Source organism: Conger conger, chromosome 5 (assembly GCF_963514075.1).
Source record: "Conger conger chromosome 5, fConCon1.1, whole genome shotgun sequence".
NCBI classification, from domain to species: Eukaryota; Metazoa; Chordata; class Actinopteri; order Anguilliformes; family Congridae; genus Conger; species Conger conger.
This window is the reverse complement of record NC_083764.1, coordinates 63,980,207-64,000,740: the sequence shown is the minus strand read 5'-3', so window position 1 is coordinate 64,000,740 and position 20,534 is coordinate 63,980,207. Positions and strand designations below refer to the sequence as shown.

Genomic DNA, 20,534 nt, shown 5'->3' with positions numbered 1-20,534 from the left:
CGCCTCAATCAGCTAATCAGCTATACGCACCACAAGCGATTCACTCATAAATTGGACCACGACAAAATGCTACAAGACAAGAACATTTATCAGCTGCTGTTTATGTCAGTGAACGTGGCTATGAATGACAGATGACGTGTCATTAAATAATTAAGAGCAGAAGATACGGCCTGCCTTGCCCCTCCCTGTATATATCGCTCAACTACCCATGAGCTTTGTGCACTGTTGTTCAAAATTAATTTACGGACATGATGTCGAACTATTAATGGAGCGCTGTCCCTAGTTCAGACCAAATCAGACCAAGGCTTTAGCAGTGCCACGCTCAGGTATATAGACCTGGTCGGTACATTTTGTTCATTTACACGGGGAGACCATGACCTAGTTTCACCGTACAGCACGGAACCTTTGCCCCCATAGGGCCACGGGAGTGTGAAAGCCCTCTGTGATGTCACAGACAATACAGCGCCAAGTCAGTGAATTGGGGGGATGGGGGGTTGGCGGGGGGGGATGGGGGGATGGGGGGTTGGCGGGATGGGGGGATGGGGAGTTGGCGGGATGGGGGGATGGGGAGTTGGCGGGATGGGGGGATGGGGAGTTGGCCGGATGGGGGGATGGGGGGTTGGGGGGTTAGCGGGATGGCGGGGGGGGGGGGATGGGGGGTTGGCGGGATGGGATGGGGGGTTTAGCGGGGGGGGGGCTCACCTCTCCACGCTGCTGTGGTGCACGGAGCCGCAGGAGCCCCCGACGGCGTAGATGTTGCCGTCGACGACGGCCACGCCCACGCGGTTGCGCGGCACGTTCAGCGGGGCCTGCTGCGTCCAGCGGTTGGTCATGGGGTTGTAGCAGCACATGGCGCTCGACTCCCAGTTGTCCTGCGCCGTCAGGTTGCGCCCGCCGACCGCGTAGAAGAGGCCGAACAGCACGCAGGCGCCCAGCCCGCTGCAGGGCGCCGTGATCCTGGACAGCCGCAGCCACGCCCGGCTCTGCGGGTCGTAGGCCTCCGTGCAGCGCACCGACCGCTGCCTGTAGCCGCCCGCCACGTAGATGAGCTGGGTGCCGCGGTGCGGGGCGGGCGGGAGGGGCCGGCGCAGGGACATGTCCTGGAAGATCTTGGACAGGAAGTCCCTGCGAGGGTTTGGGATGGTTAGGCTCAGGTGAGTGCGCAGGCGAGTGTAGCTGTAAGAGTCTCAGGTGAGTGTACAGGTGAGTGTAGCTGTAAGAGTCTCAGGTGAGTGTACAGGTGTGTGTATCCGTAAGAGTCTCAGTGAGTGTACAGGTAAGTGTAGCTGTAAGAGTCTCAGGTGAGTGTACAGGTGAGTGTAGCTGTAAGAGTCTCAGGTGAGTGTACAGGTGTGTGTATCCGTAAGAGTCTCAGTGAGTGTACAGGTAAGTGTAGCTGTAAGAGTCTCAGGTGAGTGTACAGGTGAGTGTAGCTGTAAGAGTCTCAGGTGAGTGTACAGGTGAGTGTAGCTGTAAGAGTCTCAGGTGAGTGTACAGGTGTGTGTATCCGTAAGAGTCTCAGTGAGTGTACAGGTAAGTGTAGCTGTAAGAGTCTCAGGTGAGCGTACCTGCAGGAGTTGGCCTTGCTGAGGATGGGGCAGGACTGCAGCTGCCTCTTGAGGAACCTGGCGGGCAGGGCGTAGATGTGCACGGCGTTGAGCAGGGCGTGGAAGTACTGGGCCCGCCCCTCCACGTCCCAGCGCACCCACTCACTGCAGGCCTTGTACACCTCCGACTCACACAGCACCTTCAGGCTGTCCTGGCTGATCAGCTCCAGCAGCTGGCAATGCGACAGGCAGAAGAACTCCTCCTCCTTCGTCACCTGAGGGGTGGTGAGGGGGGGCAGGGAGGTGGGGGGGTCAGGGGCCGGACAATGACAGCCAATGTGCTGAAATACACTACAACTCCCAGAGTGCCCTGGGGGCAAAGAGCATTGAGTGCCATCGCTGCTCAATTGCACTACAACTCCCAGAGTGCCCTGGGGGCAAAGAGCATTGAGTGCCACCGCTGCTCGATTGCACTACAACTCCCAGAGTGCCCTGGGGGCAAAGAGCACTTGAGTGCCATCGCTGCTCAATTGCACTACAACTCCCAAAGTGCACCACCTGAAAACCTCGCCTGACAACCCAACAGCGATGGCTCAGTGGGGATTCGAACCACAGCTGGGGGCCCGGCCCCTCACCTCGCTGAAGTGCATGTTGATGTACTCTCCCCTCACCTCGCTGAAGTGCATGTTGATGTACTCTCCCCTCACCTCGCTGAAGTGCATGTTGATGTACTCTCTCCTCACCTCGCTGAAGTGCATGTTGATGTACTCTCCCCTCACCTCGCTGAAGTGCATGTTGATGTACTCTCCCCTCACCTCGCTGAAGTGCATGTTGATGTACTCTCCCCTCACCTCGCTGAAGTGCATGTTGATGTACTCTCCCCTCACCTCGCTGAAGTGCATGTTGATGTACTCTCCCCTCACCTCGCTGAAGTGCATGTTGATGTACTCTCCCCTCACCTCGCTGAAGTGCATGTTGATGTACCCTCACCTCACTGAAGTGCATGTTGATGTACTCGCCCCTCACCTCGCTGAAGTGCATGTTGATGTACTCTCCCCTCACCTCACTGAAGTGCATGTTGATGTACTCTCCCCTCACCTCACTGAAGTGCATGTTGATGTACTCTCCCCTCACTGAAGTGCATGTTGATGTACTCTCCCCTCACCTCGCTGAAGTGCATGTTGATGTACTCTCCCCTCACCTCGCTGAAGTGCATGTTGATGTACTCTCCCCTCACCTTGCTGAAGTGCATGTTGATGTACTCTCCCCTCACCTCGCTGAAGTGCATGTTGATGTACTCTCCCCTCACCTCGCTGAAGTGCATGTTGATGTACTCTCCCCTCACCTCGCTGAAGTGCATGTTGATGTACTCTCCCCTCACCTCACTGAAGTGCATGTTGATGTACTCTCCCTCACCTCACTGAAGTGCATGTTGATGTACTCTCCCCTCACCTCGCTGAAGTGCATGTTGATGTACTCTCCCCTCACCTCGCTGAAGTGCATGTTGATGTACTCTCCCCTCACCTCACTGAAGTGCATGTTGATGTACCCTCACCTCGCTGAAGTGCATGTTGATGTACTCGCCCCTCACTGAAGTGCATGTTGATGTACTCTCTCCTCAACTCGCTGAAGTGCATGTTGATGTACCCTCACCTCGCTGAAGTGCATGTTGATGTACTCTCCCCTCACTGAAGTGCATGTTGATGTACTCTCCCCTCACCTCGCTGAAGTGCATGTTGATGTACTCGCCCCTCACCTCGCTGAAGTGCATGTTGATGTACTCTCCCCTCACTGAAGTGCATGTTGATGTACTCTCCCCTCACCTCGCTGAAGTGCATGTTGATGTACTCTCCCCTCACCTCGCTGAAGTGCATGTTGATGTACTCTCCCCTCACCTCGCTGAAGTGCATGTTGATGTACTCTCCCTCACCTCACTGAAGTGCATGTTGATGTACTCTCCCCTCACCTCGCTGAAGTGCATGTTGATGTACTCTCCCCTCACCTCACTGAAGTGCATGTTGATGTACCCTCACCTCGCTGAAGTGCATGTTGATGTACTCGCCCCTCACTGAAGTGCATGTTGATGTACTCTCTCCTCACCTCGCTGAAGTGCATGTTGATGTACCCTCACCTCGCTGAAGTGCATGTTGATGTACTCTCCCCTCACTGAAGTGCATGTTGATGTACTCTCCCCTCACCTCGCTGAAGTGCATGTTGATGTACTCTCCCCTCACCTCGCTGAAGTGCATGTTGATGTACTCTCCCCTCACCTCGCTGAAGTGCATGTTGATGTACTCGCCCCTCACCTCGCTGAAGTGCATGTTGATGTACTCTCCCCTCACCTCACTGAAGTGCATGTTGATGTACTCTCCCCTCACTGAAGTGCATGTTGATGTACTCTCCCCTCACCTCGCTGAAGTGCATGTTGATGTACTCTCCCCTCACCTCGCTGAAGTGCATGTTGATGTACTCGCGGCCCTGCCGGTGGAGCTCGCTGCACCCCACGTCCTCGGCGAAGCGCGTGATGCCGATCACGTTGCCGGGCTCCAGGCTCTTGGCCAGGAAGTCGCAGCAGGCCTTGGCCACGCCCTCCACCTGGTAGCGCATGGCGGCCAGCAGCACGTGCGGCACGCACTTCTCGCCCACGGTGACGCGCGACGTGTAGGCGAAGTCGATCAGCCGGCCCACCACCTGCGGGCTGACGTCGCGGAGCGTCACCTCCGCCGCCTGCGACTCCCGGAAGTTGCTGGTGAACATGGCCTTGAAGTACGGGCTGCAGGCCGCCAGCACCACCCTGTGCACCTGGAGACACAGAGCACAGCACGGCCGTCAGACCACCTTTAACCCTGATATGACCTTTAACCCTGATACCACAGCACCACCCTGTGCACCTGGAGACGCAGAGCACAGCACGGCCGTCAGACCACCTTTAACCCTGATATGACCTTTAACCCTGATACCACAGCACCACCCTGTGCACCTGGAGACGCAGAGCACAGCACGGCCGTCAGACCACCTTTAACCCTGATATGACCTTTAACCCTGATACCACAGCACCACCCTGTGCACCTGGAGACACAGAGCACAGCACGGCCGTCAGACCACCTTTAACCCTGATATGACCTTTAACCCTGATACCACAGCACCACCCTGTGCACCTGGAGACACAGAGCACAGCACGGCCGTCAGACCACCTTTAACCCTGATATGAGCTTTAACCCCGATACCACAGCACCACCCTGTGCACCTGGAGACAGAGCAGAGCCCTCAGAACACCTTTAACCCTGATATGACCTTTAACCCTGATACCACAGCACCACCCTGTGCACCTGGAGACACAGAGCACAGCACGGCCGTCACACCACCTTTAACCCTGATATGACCTTTAACCCTGATACCACAGCACCACCCTGTGCACCTGGAGACAGAGCAGAGCCCTCAGAACACCTTTAACCCTGATATGACCTTTAACCCTGATACCACAGCACCACCCTGTGCACCTGGAGACACAGAGCACAGCTCGACCGTCAGACCACCTTTAAGCCGGACCAACGCCTGTACACCAGCTTGTTAATGCAAATATTTAATCAGCCAATAATGTGGAAGCACAGCACTTTTTAATGCATGAAATGCACAAAAAATCTTAAGACTTCCAGAAGAACCCAGTAAATGATAAAAAGTAAGAATTTTTTAAACGACAACTGCGCTCAGGCACTGCGAATAGCACGGTGAGGATCCTAAAATAGATAAAAGCTCTGTTCTCGGTTCCCTTTTGTCATTTTTTTTTTTTAACTCCCGAAACAAAAACAGAGATCCTCGCTGTTGTGTTCACCGCTTCGTGACTGAATCAGGTTTACTCAAAACTCCACTTAACTAAAACCAGACTAATTTAATACAATACAATAACAAAACCGAGCCTCCCTGTTCTGACCGGAGCACCCATCTTCGGATTTTCGGATCTTATTGGACCAAGCCGTGGCTGACCATGTGACCTCATGCAGTGCGGCAGGAAGTACAGTTGGCCCCAAAACCGGCCGTGGAGGAGGGCCCCAACAGGAAGGAGTGCGTCCCAATATAAAAAACTCAAAAACTACTCCAACTCCTTTCTTCCTCTCATCTCCTCCCCCCATACCTCCAGGTAGGAGATGGAGACGATGGAGCGAAGAAGGATACATTTCTTTTTGAGTGTCAGGACATTACATTAAATTACAGTAATGGCATTTGGCACACGCTCTAAGCAGGAGACACGGCTGCAGGATGCACGCGGAATGGTGTCGCGGCAAATGTTTTTCTTTCGTTTTTTTTCATATTTTTCCCAGTTTGGTACCCCGACTGATTCAATGAGGGCCAGTATTAGCGGCCCGAAGGAGAGCGACACGCCTTCTTCAAGCCGTCTCGTCTCACGCCCGATTGTGCGTCGATCAGCTGACCCTGCCAAGTCCCTCCCCCTGGAGCAGCGAGCCAATTATGCCGCTCCACGAGAGCCGGCCAAACTTGGCTTTTGGCAGGACCGGGAATCGAACCCCGGTCCCCCGGTGTGCAACTGCAGTGAACTGCAACCGCAAGTCTGCTGCGTCTTAGCCTGTTGCGCCACCGCGGCCCCTCCTGGGAGTGTTTATATAACTAAACCCCGGTCCTCGGTGTGTAACTAACAAACTGATGCCTGCATCAAGGTCCGCTACTTTGGCTGTGAGCCACCGCGGCCCCTGTGTTAACCTTATATTGAGAGTTTCCCCCTCCCCCCCTCTCAAGTAGAACATATTGGCTAGTTTTAAGGTCCCGTTTGCTTGACAAGAGAAATGTTCTTAACGGTAAATCTTGAAATTATTCAAAACTGTGTGACCTCACTGGCAATAGTTTTGTCTTATTTACCCAACATGTAATAGAAATAAGATTTCAAGTTGAAATATAAGACTTTGTTTTTTTGGGTTATTGCAAGTGCAGCTCATAAATGTTCCTTTCAAATAACAGAATAAAGGAGTTCTGGAATTTAAACGTAAATAAAGTAGAAAAAAAAGAGAATGCATTTGTTTGGCTGCATTAAGCCTTCAGGACTCCCATCTTGAATCCTGCGAGGAGAACGGACTTTGTGTGTTCTTGGTGTGTTGAACGAAACCCCTTTCTTCCTTTAAAGTTCCTGTAAAAATGCTGACTGATTTGTTCCGCAAGATCAGACACGCGTGTTAAATGTTTCGCATTGTGAATGAAACTGCTGATATACTCGTACATTTAGCCCGAGGACCTTTCCGAGTCACGGAAGGAATGTTCTGTTCTCTGCGGATCTTTCCAGAAGGAGCCCGGTGGTGCAGAGGCTCACAGTTACTCGTCCTGAACCCCACCGTGTGCTCTCATTATCCTCTTGGGTCCTCAGTTATAACTGAAATGTTTTCATCTGAAAATTCCTCTCTCTGGATATTTTATCCAAAGCGATTTATAGTTGATTAGACTAAGCAGGGGTCAATCCCCCCCAAGGGCCTTAACCCCAACTTGCTCAACAGCTGTGCGGCTACACCGGGGCTTGAACCCTCCACCAACCCTCCGGGTAAATGGTAAATGGTTGGCGTTTATATAGCGCCTTTATCCAAAGTGCTGTACAATTCATGCTTCTCATTCACCCAGTCATACACACTCACACCAACGGTGATTGGCTGCCATGCAAGGCACCAACCAGCTCGCCAGGAGCATTTGGGGGTTAGGCGTCTTGCCCAGGGACACTTCGACACAGCCAGCGTGGAATTGAACCGGCAAACCCTCCGACTGCCAGACCACTGCTCTGACCGCCTGAGCCGATGTCACCCCAGGTCTCAGTGGAGAACCACTGTCAGTAGGACATAAGGTCAGGGTCACGGTCAGGGTTAGGGTCAGGTTCAGGGTCAGGGTCCAGGGTCAGGTTCAGGGTGAGGTTCAGGCTGAGGTTCAGGCTGAGGTTCAGGGTCAGGGTGAGGTTCAGGCTGAGGTTCAGGTTCAGGCTGAGGTTCAGGGTGAGGTTAAGGGGCAGGGGCCAGGTTCAGGGTCAGGTTCAGGGTCAGGGTGAGGTTCAGGGTGAGGTTCAGGGTGAGGGTGAGGTTCAGGGTCAGGTTCGGGGTCAGGTTCAGGGTCAGGTGTCAGGTTCAGGCTGAGGTTCAGGCTGAGGTTCAGGGTCAGGGGTCAGGGTCAGGGGTCAGGGGTCAGGTTGAGGCTGAGGTTCAGGCTGAGGTTCAGGGTCAGGGTCAGGGGTCAGGTTCAGGGGTCAGGGTCAGGTTCAGGCTGAGGTTCAGGGTCAGGTTCAGGGTCAGGGCCAGGGTGAGTTTCAGGTTCAGGGTCAGGTTCAGGGTCAGGTTAAGGCTGAGGTTCAGGGGCAGGGGTGAGGTTCAGGGTCAGGGTGAGGTTCAGGGGCAGGGGTGAGGTTCAGGGGCAGGGGTGAGGTTCAGGGTCAGGGTGAGGTTCAGGGGCAGGGGTGAGGTTCAGGGGCAGGGGTGAGGTTCAGGGGCAGGGGTGAGGTTCAGGGTCAGGGTGAGGGTGAGGTTGAGGCTGAGGTTCAGGGTCAGGGTCAGGTTCAGGGTCAGGGCCAGTCCAGCGGGGGGGCGCTCACCTTGAAGCAGGCGGAGGTGTCCTTGTTGGTGACGTGGAGCACCAGGTCGCACAGCATCTCGCTGTGCCGCAGCTCGTCCATGGCCTGCAGGGCCCGGGAGGGGTGGCCCCCGATGGTGTAGTCCAGGTACCCCAGGCCCCGGGACGACGGCACGGCGATGGTCGAAAAGTCCTGGTCCCGCGTGGGCCTGCGCTTCTTGGAGCAAAGCATTCTCTCCCGTGAGCACGCCAGCGTTTCGCCGTTCCCGCTTTCCTTTTTCTTTTTTTAAAAGCGAACGTTTGGATCGGCGGAGATTAGGGTTTTTTCGGAGGAGGGTTTCGGAGAGGGTCTCCCCTGGGGGTCCGGGGGGGGTGAGCCTGGAGGCCTATACCCAGCCGTGGGGCCTGAAGGTCGGACGGAGATGATGGTCTCCAGGGGCCAAAGAGTCGTTCCTCCTCTCTCTGTTCAGCAGGCTAGCGGCGTTCCAGTCTTTACACACAACAGACATCGTTCACCGATTTCGCACAAAAAAAAAAAAAGCTATACAAATAAATACATAAATAACTGAAAATAGCGACGAGTCAAATCTCAGCGTCTCAGACCAGGTGAGGGTAGCTTCTTGTTTCCCTCCAAATGTCTCTGAGCTGCACAGGTGCGATGGTCACCGGGGGGGGGTCGCCAAAGGTCACTCAAAATTTCGGAACCGGGGGTGCAGGGGGGCTGGGGTCTCCTCCTAGACACTCCGGGCGAGCCTCGAACCGGCAGCCATTTTGTTTTTTTACTTTATATTTAGTTGACCCAGGTGCTGTCGCCGTGGAAACGCATTGCGATGCCTGCCACTGACCGGAGCCCTAATCCACCTGAAAAAAATGTAATAATAGAATTTTCATTGGACACCACATTTCTTCACATTTACAACTGCAAAGTCAAATTCAGCAAATTATGTCAACTAAATATATAAGCAATTAAAACCTTTTAAGTAAATTAACCAAATGAAATCAAATTGAGTCAATTAGGCCACTAAACACAAATCAAATTAACTAAGTAATAAAGCAATTAAGTGTTACTTAATTAACAACCAAAATAATAATAATAATAATAATAATAATAATAATAATAATAATAATAATTTTACATTTTCAAAAAGGCAAACAACTGCTTCCGTCCCATTTCACTGCAGTCAGCGTTAAGTCGCCTCAAACATTCTGCAACACGGCAGCAGTGTGACCCAGTCTATCCACACAGCAAATATCACACTTTAAACCGTCAAAATAGGCCCTCCAGTCCGCTTTCATTTCCGGAGGGAAATGAGCATGTGCAATGTGATGTACAGCAGGCTAGCTTGTTTCTGATTGGGCAAAAAAAAAAAACAAAAAAAACATTGGGTAATAATGGACACTATCACAACAGACCCTGATCTCCCCTACCCATGATCCTCAGCGTGGGAAGACCAGCGGTGTAACGGACACAGCCACCTTGTGGCTAAAGTGCATGAGTGGGACCCGGAAATGCACCCGCAACAAGACCAGTGCAGCCGTTGGGGCCCTTGAGCGAGGCCCCTAACCCCACATTGCCCCAGGGGGGGGGGAATTGTCCCCCCGCTTGGTCTAATCAACTGTAAGCTATAACCGTGCGTAAAAACACCTCCACCGAGTCACTGGCTCACGGTCCAGGCCGCTGAATCACGCCGCCCGTGGTTAAGATGCCTGACGTGCACTCGTTCCAGAAATGCTTCAGGCTCGCGGTGGCCTTTCTGCGGCTGCCAGGTCAGCAGAGAGAGCTGCATGAATCACTAGTGCAGTTTCACTTCCCCCCGGCTCTCAGCACACAGGAAGTCCCCAGAGGAGACTCTGATGATGGGCCGAGGGGGGCCACGTCCTGGCTCTGCACCCATGCAAACTGTGGCAGGCGGCCCTACGGGGCAGCACAAGAGCTTCGGTGGGCAGGGTTGTCCTCGTCTCATTGCGAATGAGCGCCCCCCCTCTGGTCGACGTGGGTACTGCAGCCTGGCAGCTGTGCCACGAGCCCTCAGAGGCAAGCAGTTAAACTGCTGCCCAAATTCTCCACGAAAGCTCACCGCTTAAAATGCTAATGTGAGTTTTTTTCGGTCTCAGAGGGCCATGGAGGGCTGTGTGTATGCTGGTGCTGGTTTTTATTCCAGCCTCAGATCTTGCTCGCATCAAATTCAAAACATTGGTGCTAGCCTTCCAAGCAGTTAAAGGGTCTTCCCCAGCTTATCTACAAAAAATCATCAGACCCAACACCCCTGCCAGACCTCTTCATTCAGCCTCCACAGGCCGCTTGGCACCTCCCTCTCTCTGACCCTCCACCTCACGCTCACGACTACTGTCTGTTCTGGCTCCACGGTGGTGGAATGAACTCCCCATTGAGGTCAGAACTGTACAATCTCTCCCCACCTTCAAGCGCAAACTGAAGACGCACCTCTTCAAGCAGCACCTCTCCCCATCCCTCCCTACCTCCCTGTGATCCTTAATTGTTGTCTTTGTGATTTACGTCGTGTTTCGGTATTTTTACTTGGCTAGGTAAGCAGTATCTGGATAGTTAAGTTTGGTAACTTTTGCTTTTTGTTTGTTTATTTGTTGTTTAAAAAAAATAAAAATAAAAAAATAATAATAATAGGCCCTGGTCCTTATCTTTGTTGTGCAGGTAGCAATTGAAATTGTACTTCCCTCTAGGGTCTTTCAGCGAACTTATCCCTGGTTATGGGTATGCACTTTGTTGTACGTCGCTCTGGATAAGAGCGTCTGCCGAATGCCAATAATGTAATGTAATGTAATGTCATGGTAACAGAGGAGTCCCTGCACTCTGACTGCAGGGAGTAACAGAGAGGAGTCTCTGCGCTGTGACTGCAGGGAGTAACAGACAGTTGTCTCTGCGCTGTGACTGCAGGGAGTAACAGACAGGAGTCCCTGCGCTCTGACTGGAGGAGTCCCTGCGCGGTGACTGCAGGGAGGACGCCTGGTCACAAGGCGCTGAGCCACGACTTCCTGCGACCGGGCGGTGATGCAACACAAAGGCCAATTGTGCCGGCCGAACGTGTCAACCGCTAATCGGGAATTTCACCCTCTCTGCTCTCAGGCCGTCACCAATAGTGACTGTGAGGGGCATTCACAGAGACAATGCAGCTACAGGCCCGGGGGAGAGAGGGGCATTCACAGAGACAATGCAGCTACAGGCCTGGGGGAGAGAGGGGCATTCACAGAGACAATGCAGCTACAGGCCCAGGGGAGAGAGGGGCATTCACAGAGACAATGCAGCTACAGGCCTGGGGGAGAGAGGGGCATTCACAGAGACAATGCAGCTACAGGCCCAGGGGAGAGAGGGGCATTCACAGAGACAATGCAGCTACAGGCCCAGGGGAGAGAGGGGCATTCACAGAGACAATGCAGCTACAGGCCTGGGGGAGAGAGGGGCATTCACAGAGACAATGCAGCTACAGGCCTGGGGGAGAGAGGGGCATTCACAGAGACAATGCAGCTACAGGCCTGGGGGAGAGAGGGGCATTCACAGAGACAATGCAGCTACAGGCTCTGGGGAGAGAGGGGCATTCACAGACTCTCCATGTTTAAGCATTAACCCATCTGCCTCACTGTGCCGAGTGACCATTCACCCTTCCACACACACATGCATGCACACACACACACACACACACACACGCATGCATGCATGCACACACACACACACACATACACACACACATGCAGGTACACATACACACACATGCATGCACACACATACACATACAGGCAGACACATCCATGCACACATACACACACACACACACACACACACACACACACACACACACACACACACACACACACACACACACGCACACGCACACGCACACACGCACACACGCACACACGCGGGTGCACACACGCATACAGGCAGACACATGCATGCACAAACACACACATGCGCGCACACACACACACATGCGGGTACACACACACGCACACGCACACACAGACATACTCCCACAGATCAGCGCCCAGACGCAGACGTCCTCCAGAAGGTGGCCGTGAAGAAGGTTCCGGAAGCTTTGCACCGATAAGACTGAGACTGGATAAACAAGCGAATGTGTGCAAAGCTGTGGGCCACCAAAACGGCGTTTTTACACTCTGACAGCGTGTTGGTTGAGCATACAGGAGTCCAATCGTATCCTCAAAGGGCCAGTCCGGGTGTAGGTTTTTGCTGGAGCGCAGTGCTGCAACACCTTATTCTACTAACTAACAAATTGTGGTCTTAGAATTAGATCAAGAATTAGAATTAGAATCAGGTGTGTTAGCACTATAGCAGGGCTAAAGAAAAGACCTGCACAAACACCAGCCATTTTCGGTTAAGATTGGACAGGCCTGGTCCAGCAATACAGACACCGCAAGCCTCCCGTGGCAAAACATTTTGACAGAAGAACGTCTGAGTTATGATGAATCATCAGATAACATCGGTTCACAGATGATGATTTTCCAATGCTAGATTCATCCAATGGTAATGCCTTCAGTGTTACCCAATCAGAGCAGCAACTGGTTGAATACTTCACAGGATGTGCTGCTGGGCATTGTAGTCCAGTATTTGCCCAAGTCACCTGCAGTGCCGTCCACAGACTCCACACACACAAAAGAAAATTTGGCCGAGGGCCAGTAAGGAAGCCTCAACCTTGAAACAGAAAGCAGCGACTTCCTGTTGTCCTATATATTACATTACAACGTTTAGCAATGATCTTATCCAGAGCAGCGAGCATTTTAAGAGTGCACTAATACAGCTTGATGCTTTTACTGAAGCAATTCAGGTTAAGTACCTGGCTCAAGAGTAGACTTGGAAGCTTGCCGCCTGGGAATAAAATCCTCCAACTTCTGAATAATACTCCACTGCAACCTTTCTAGGCTATTTGGGAACTAAATAAATAAATAAATATCTGCAGACCGCTTCTGATGAATCCCAATGGTTAACAGTGGACTGCGTTAGATCACTTAAGCACAGGTTACAACGCGAACTTCCCTCAGCTTTTTACAGGTTGACTCTGCCTGCTAAAACATGCTCACGGTCTTACCATTAACTCCTTCATTATGGGTTCTAGGACAGGGTACGCGTTAAAGTTTTACAACAAAGGTGCGTTTATTTCTAAATTAAAACGATCACTTAATCACCCTAACATGGTGTTAATGAGCTGTGTGTTGATTAATCTGGTCGTTGGCACGATTGTCAATCAAGGAAAATGAATGAAACCAATGATGAGTTTAAAGGGAAGTTTTGCGCACCAATCAACTTTCAGCACACCAATTGCCATTTCCTAATGTAGAATGTATTGCAGAGCGCGTTAAAGATAAACTGTTAAATCTCGTCGCACACCCGCGCATTGACAATACCATATAATTCTAACACCAAATTCCGACCCCAAACTATTAACAAAAAAAAAAAAAAATTTTAAGTCTCGACCCCATTAGTTGAACGCATTTCTTCATCAACCATCAGAGCGAAATGAACTCGTAAATTACTGACATACCCTACACATGAATAAACAGATGAAATACAATTGTCATTCCAGTTAAAGAGAAAACCAAAGGTGTTGCCTCTGGAATTCAAATATGTCAGTGGTTCCGCAGCCTAATCGCGAACGAAGACAACTTAAAAACAATAATTTAAAGTTGGTGAGAACGTTAGCTGAAAACATATTACTAACTACTAACTAACATTCAATAACTCTGGTTTCTGTACAAATGTCGAGCGTTACGTTACGTCCGCAAATTATGCGTGATAATGTTAATTAGGGCGGTGTAACTAGTCCCACGATCTAAGCTCATTTCCCCGATTCATAAGAGCTGAAATATTTCACTTCCTCCCGACGAAAACGCATTTATAGTCAGCACTTAAATGAAGTTAGCCTCTCGGCACACGCCGAACAGTGTCAGCAACATTTGCAAATCAAAATAAATAAAAGTTCCCTAAAGTGAGTTCTCAGCTGTTACTCACCTGAAACTGGAACTTGAGGCATTCCACAGCCGACTGGGATTTCTGAAGAAACGCGCGAGACCAGCAGTGTGACAGCTGCGAGAAGCGGTAGCAATGTAAGACGACTAGCGGCGGGCGACCATTTAAAAACGTCCAGTGTAAATACGACGGGTGGCCTTGCAGTTTTCGTCCCAGTTCCTCTGTTTCTCGGGAGTTCAAAGTTCTTCAGCGAGTCACTTTTTCTCCCCAGGCCCCCCGTTTCCCGTGTCACAGGTTCCGCTGGCAGCGCGCGCGCACTTAGTCACACACGCAGCTGGGCACATTACATTCGCGCTCGAGGGCGAACGGATCTGGGCATTGCTCCCGAACGCGTGAACCGAACTGCGCCCTGTCAACATCAGCATGACTAGGCAACTTCATATTCTTTCACAAAGCGAGTATGACCGGGAGATGGGCGGTGCGAAAAAAAACCCCAGTGAAACAAGTAAACACGGCCGCCCGAAACGAAAGTAAACCTCGCTGTGGTGCTTCTGATGTTATCATTTGCAGTATGGAAGAGAAAGATTAATAGGTGGCAGTAGATTCGCCAGTAGCTGACATTCAGACATACATTCGCCGGGTACGGGGAACGTTGTAGTATGCTGACGTAATAGTTATGTAAATAGGTTTTTGCAAACTTTGCAACATAATTCAGTGGTGGCAGCGTACATGCTCGGGATGAAAACAAATAGTCCTTGTATGCAGTATTGTGCCACATTTATCGTAGAGGTGATTCATTCTATTCAGATTTATTTGTTTTGCGGTTTCGCGGAAGCCCTTACAAATATGTTTTCACAGAAAAATATGAGATAGGAAATATTTAGCAGGACCGAGCATGAACAACCAATAAAAAATGTAAAAATGTAAAAATCCAGCAACTGAGGTAGACAAAATATCCAATGGGAAGAAAGGACTATGTTGTTGTCGAAAAATAACTTATCGCGATCAATGCAATCCATTTCTAGTCAGCAAACGTGTCTATGAGCTGGATGTGGCTGTGTGTTCCTCCTTCCTGCGGGAAAAGTTCAATTTCGCTGTTTTTTTTTCTTTGTCTTTTGTAACATCCCCGCGCCGCTTTTAAATATCTAAGGTACACGTTGAAATATCTGCCTTGTCATGGCACTTTAAAAGGCGTGTCGGGTAAAATGCTATTGAATAAAGTGCCAAGCAGGTAGATGGACGTGACCTGTTTTTTTTATTTTTATTTAAGCCTTATAAGTTCGGGTAATTTCCAAGAAAAAAAAGAATCTGCAATTGAAATTGTACTTCCCTCTAGGGTCTTTCAGCGAACTTATCCCTGGTTATGGGTATGCACTTTGTTGTACGTCGCTCTGGATAAGAGCGTCTGCCAAATGCCAATAATGTAATGTAATGTAATGAATCTCTACCAATACATTATCGTTTAATTTCATAAGGCATAGTGGCAGCTCTCTGCTCGACTCAGTGTTGTTGTGGTTAATGGGGAAGGAGAATTAAAGTTGCACCGGGTGGGAACGGGCCAATGCCACGAGACTGCAGCCCATTGAGCGCAAACGCTTGGCCCAAAGTAAACATCTTTTCAGTGAGGGGAAAAAAAGCTTCCACTTTCACCGTATTTCAGCTTCTGTAACTCTGTTTTTAGTAATATTTGGAGTAATTCTGACTCTTGGAAAACAAACCCCCAATGGGTTACCTTTCAGAAGACACCAGGACTATGCCTGCCGTCAAAAGGGTTCAAGAACAGTAAACATTTTATTTTGGGTATGGCATTTTTAAGTGTCAAGAAAAGGGGCGGTCCTTTAGGGGTTAACTATTACTGCTTTCCCAGAAACGGAGCAGGTTCGGAGGGAGTGGTTTGGAGAGACTCGCTTGAACCGTATCACTGTGACAAAGCATTCTGCGGGACTGTCTACGTGCATTTACATCCTTATTGACAGCACATTCAACTCACATTAATAGGCGACACCCACTGTGTGTCAAAGCATGACACTTTTATTTGTACTGTTAAATGAACTGTGATAAATGTCTTGATTGGCCTGCTCATGGTGAGTCATGCAAGCTGTTGTCAGAGCTGCATTAACACTGAAAAAGTACCGTACTGTATACTGAATAAGTACATGTGGACTGTATATGAAACCAAATACCAAAGTGTAATCTGTTGCAAGGAGAAATTTAAGATAGATGTTTTATGTGCTGACCAGATATTATCATACTGATACAGGGTTTGGTTAAAAAAGCAATATACCTCCATGGTTGGTGTTTGACAGGAAGTGTGGGTTATAGGAGGTAATATAGATGGGGAAACGGTCGTAAATTCAAATTTAAGGTTGGTGCATCTGTTCCACACACAACTACCAACTTGGCCTTCAGAACCAATATTCCCTGGCCAATGTGCAGAAAATCTGGACAATATTCCCTGGCCAATGTGCAGAATATCTGGACAATATTCCCTGGCCAATGTGCAGAATATCTGGACAATATTCCCTGGCCAATGTGCAGAATATCTGGACAATATTCCCTGGCCAATGTGCAGAATATCTGGACAATATTCCCTGGCCAATGTGCAGAATATCTGGACAATATTCCCTGGCCAATGTGCAGAATATCTGGACAATATTCCCTGGCCAATGTGCAGAATATCTGGACAATATTCCCTGGCCAATGTGCAGAATATCTGGACAATATTCCCTGGCCAATGTGCAGAATATCGTGGCAATATTTCCTGGCCAATGTGCAGAATATCGCGACAATATTCCCTGGCCAATGTGCAGAATATCTGGACAATATTCCCTGGCCAATGTACAGACTATCTGGACAATATTCCCTGGCCAATGTACAGACTATCTGGACAATATTCCCTGACCAATGTGCAGAATATCATGACAATATTCCCTGGCCAATGTGCAGAATATCATGACAATATTCCCTGGCCAATGTGCAGAATATCATGACAATATTCCCTGGCCAATGTGCAGAATATCGCAACACAAACTGACTAGCAGCAGCTCTGGTTGAGGGGTGAGCTGGATACACATTTTGTAAAGACGGTCACAATTTAGTAAAATAAAAGGTAATGGTTGCCCTCTAATGGTGGTAGCTGGAATTAAAAAGTATATTTCCCCTTAATTGTATGGTTTCTTAAACATCAAATACAAAGGCTGTTTTACGTCACTTACCTCTATATGAGATATTGGTAGCTAATAAATTAATCAAACCAGATTTATAAAAGCAATTTTGTCAACAAAATGAACAACTGTGGGATGCATCATGTGAAATTATGGTAATACCCTGAGTGACTTATAGCTGATTGTGGTAATCAATAATAACAACAATAATTGGAATACATTAACAATATATGAAACTATATATCAATTGTTCATGATTTAGCTTTTTTTTTCCACCCATGGATTAATAGGTTTGTTTGGTGCTTATATTGATTTCATGACTAAAATGTAAAAAAATGTAAATATAGTCAAATGGTTAACAAACCAGTTATAAAATAAAAACTCGATAACTACTTATAAGTTATTCAATGAAGCCATAAAAAGACCACAGGGAAAGCAAAACAGCATTGACTACAAACATGGGTGCACATATCTGCACTGTGTCACCATGAGTTGCAAATTCCTGGTCGTGTTTTATCAAGTTGAAAGCTAAGTTTTCAGTTTTAGGCATTTTAAAACCAGTGAGCGATTGAATGTTGATGGCCACTTTCTCTCTCAACCATGCAACAGTGTGAAACATCTTTCACAAAGAAGTATAAAAAGGAAGGCAACTTTACGCTGCTAACTTAATTATTTTCGCTAAACAACTTACAAACAACTGCATGTACTGTTAAATGGTTTTTAAACAGAAAATGTTCTTGTGTGTGTGCGTGTGTGTGTGCGTGTGTGTGTGTGTGTGTATCAAACTGGCGCACGGGGCCGCAATGTGCGTATGAAATACTCTTCATCGCAAGATGCGCTTCTGTCCTTACTGCATATGCATTTAAGGGTGGATCGCGCAAATATACGTCGGAGATATTATAAGTGTGGCTGATTGTTCCATTGAATTTAAGTTGAAGTTCACGCAATTAACGACGGTCGAATTTTGAGGGTGAAACGACACTAGGCACCACTGCTGGAATATGTACACATTTTGTCACACATGATTTTACCTGGTCATATTTCTCTTTCTTTTGTTTGTGTCATTCTCTTTGCCCTCATAAAACTAAGGCAGGGTGTCAACGTCACGCAAAAAGTTACAGTCCATTTTCAGGGCTTCTCAGCCAACCACCATGCACTCCGTGAGCACTTTATTAGGTACACCTGTACACCAGCTTGTTAATGCAAATATTTCATCAGCCAATCATGTGGCTGCAACTAAATGCATAAAAAGCCGTTCTGCAGGCAGAAACACCTTGTTAATGAGAGACGTCAGAGGAGAATGGCCAGGTTAAGATAATGAGTTAGTTAGTCATTGACAGTAACGTTAATGCGAACAGACTGTAATTACATAGCGCCTTTCATCTCCAGATACGGTATTTCTGCAGCGAAGGATGGAAAACATAGTCTGTGAGGAAGAACTTTACATCACTGGACCCCTCGTGTTCTCTCAACGGTCAAAAATGACCAGCCACTACGTTTAACAGCAGAGAAAGCCCCCCTAAATGACCTTTTTTCAACTTTAAATTTGATGACAAAGTTTGTTATGAGTGACAGGTTGTTTCTTCATGCGAAATAGATTTGGGGTTCAAAAGTCAATTAAGCTGCTTTATTTCAGGGGTTTAGTGAAGACGGGCCGTTTTTGACCCATTGGACAAGGGGAGTATCCATCCATCCATCCATCCATCCATTATCCTAACCTGCTTAGGGTCACAGGGGGGCTGGAGCCTATCCCAGCATACATTGGGCGAAAGGCAGGAATACACCCTGGACAGGTCGCCAGTCCATCGCAGGGCACACACACCAGGGCACACACACCATTCACTCACACACTCATACCCACGGGCGGATGAATGCAAGGGGGCGGTGCCACTAACTCACTGGTCATGGACCGATACATTCACACGTTTTAAAATGCAGTGCAGGGTGTGACATTAGCTGAGGCGGTAAGAGCAGTCGTCTCAGTGGCTCAGGCAGTAAGAGCAGTCGTCTGGCAGTCGGAGGGTTGCCGGTTCGATCCCCGGCCCGGGCTGTGTCGAAGTGTCCCTGAGCAAGACACCTAACCCCCAAATGCTCCTGACGAGCTGGTCGGCGCCTTGCGTGACAGCCAATTGCCGTCGGTGTGTGAATGTGTGTATGAACGGGTGAATGAGAAGCAACAATTGTACAGCGCTTTGGATAAAGGCGCTATATAAATGCAGACCATTTACCCCCCCCCGGAACTAAATGGCAGTTTACAGTTAGCCAATGTATGAGCACCGACAAAGTTTGCTTGACTTTGAGTTTGAACGGTGTCGGTCATGAAATGTATAAGCTGTGCTTTTCCCCCCCACTATCCAGGATCTGAGAGTGTGACTAGGCCTGGTAATCGAACCCGGGACCGCCCGCGCGGGAGTCGAGCGCTTTACCCCCCCGCACCGCGGCGGGATCGGGATGCCGAGTGCAGAAACCCTGAGCCGCAGGCAAGAGTTTACCGAGCAAACAGGTCCAAACTCCAAGAGGCAAAAATGTCAACAAAAAATTCCAGCAAGGCCAGTAGCAACACGGCCTCTGAAAGACAGGTATTCAAAAGCACGGGACAGGGTCAGAGCACCCAGAGGGCTTCTCCAGACTAAGAAAAACAGGCAACCTAAATACACCATTTAAAGGTACAACAGGTAAGATTTTTGTGTTAAAACATAGTTGCAAGACCACTGTAAATCCCTGCCTATCGTTGAAAAAGGCTCACTGACATGTTGACTCACCCTCTGCCTGTGTTTTTATAGCCCTTAAATTCAGGTTTCAAAATTTACATTTGACGGACCGACAGCTGTACAATACTTCAAGCTCATCGGTTGAAGATTGGTTCTAAGTGCCCACAGCCAATGGCGTTTCAACGTCGGTGTGTCCACAGAGAAGGGGGAGGGATAAACAGTGTTGTGCGTTTGAGGGTGTTTGTTGCTGCAATTCCTCTCTTGACCGTTAGAAGTCCGAAATGACCTATCGTACCTTTAACAAGACACGGGCGACAACACTAATGGGTAACAAGGCACAAAAAAAAAAAAAAAAACACATTACGGCAGAGAGCAAAGCGGTCCCGCAGCCCCCTGCTGGTCAGGAGGGGGAGCAGCAGCCGGAGTCGGGACAGGGAGGGAGACGCGCGACGCCGCCGAAAGCCCCCAGACCCGGGGTGAGCAGACCGGGGCTGACCCCAGACACGGTGATCCCACTGACCCCAGACACCGTAATCCCCCTGGCCATGTGGATATATCCTCCCCCGGGGGCCCACCCGGTCTGCCTGCTTTCTCAGACGCTCTTAAACCC

At 49.5% G+C, this 20,534-nt stretch overlaps 1 protein-coding gene across 3 annotated transcripts in view; it reads right to left on the bottom strand.

Moving 5' to 3' along the window:
- keap1a (kelch-like ECH-associated protein 1a) overlaps window positions 1–14,671 on the bottom strand; it is a 20,484-nt gene extending 5,813 nt beyond the window's left edge. The window contains exons 1-5 of one of the 3 annotated variants that reach the window (XM_061243558.1): window positions 14,092–14,671; window positions 8,119–8,957; window positions 3,993–4,349; window positions 1,569–1,822; window positions 703–1,125 (exon numbers count right to left, since the gene is read on the bottom strand). In XM_061243558.1, the coding sequence (XP_061099542.1) occupies window positions 703–1,125; window positions 1,569–1,822; window positions 3,993–4,349; window positions 8,119–8,328 (1,244 nt within the window). In that variant the 5' untranslated portion in view covers window positions 8,329–8,957; window positions 14,092–14,671. Of the gene's footprint in view, window positions 1–702; window positions 1,126–1,568; window positions 1,823–3,992; window positions 4,350–8,118; window positions 8,958–12,919; window positions 13,123–13,171; window positions 13,254–14,091 lie in introns of those variants that run through there. The other 2 variants (XM_061243560.1, XM_061243559.1) reach the window with 2 other exon arrangements.
- Between the last annotated feature and the right edge of the window lie 5,863 nt (window positions 14,672–20,534).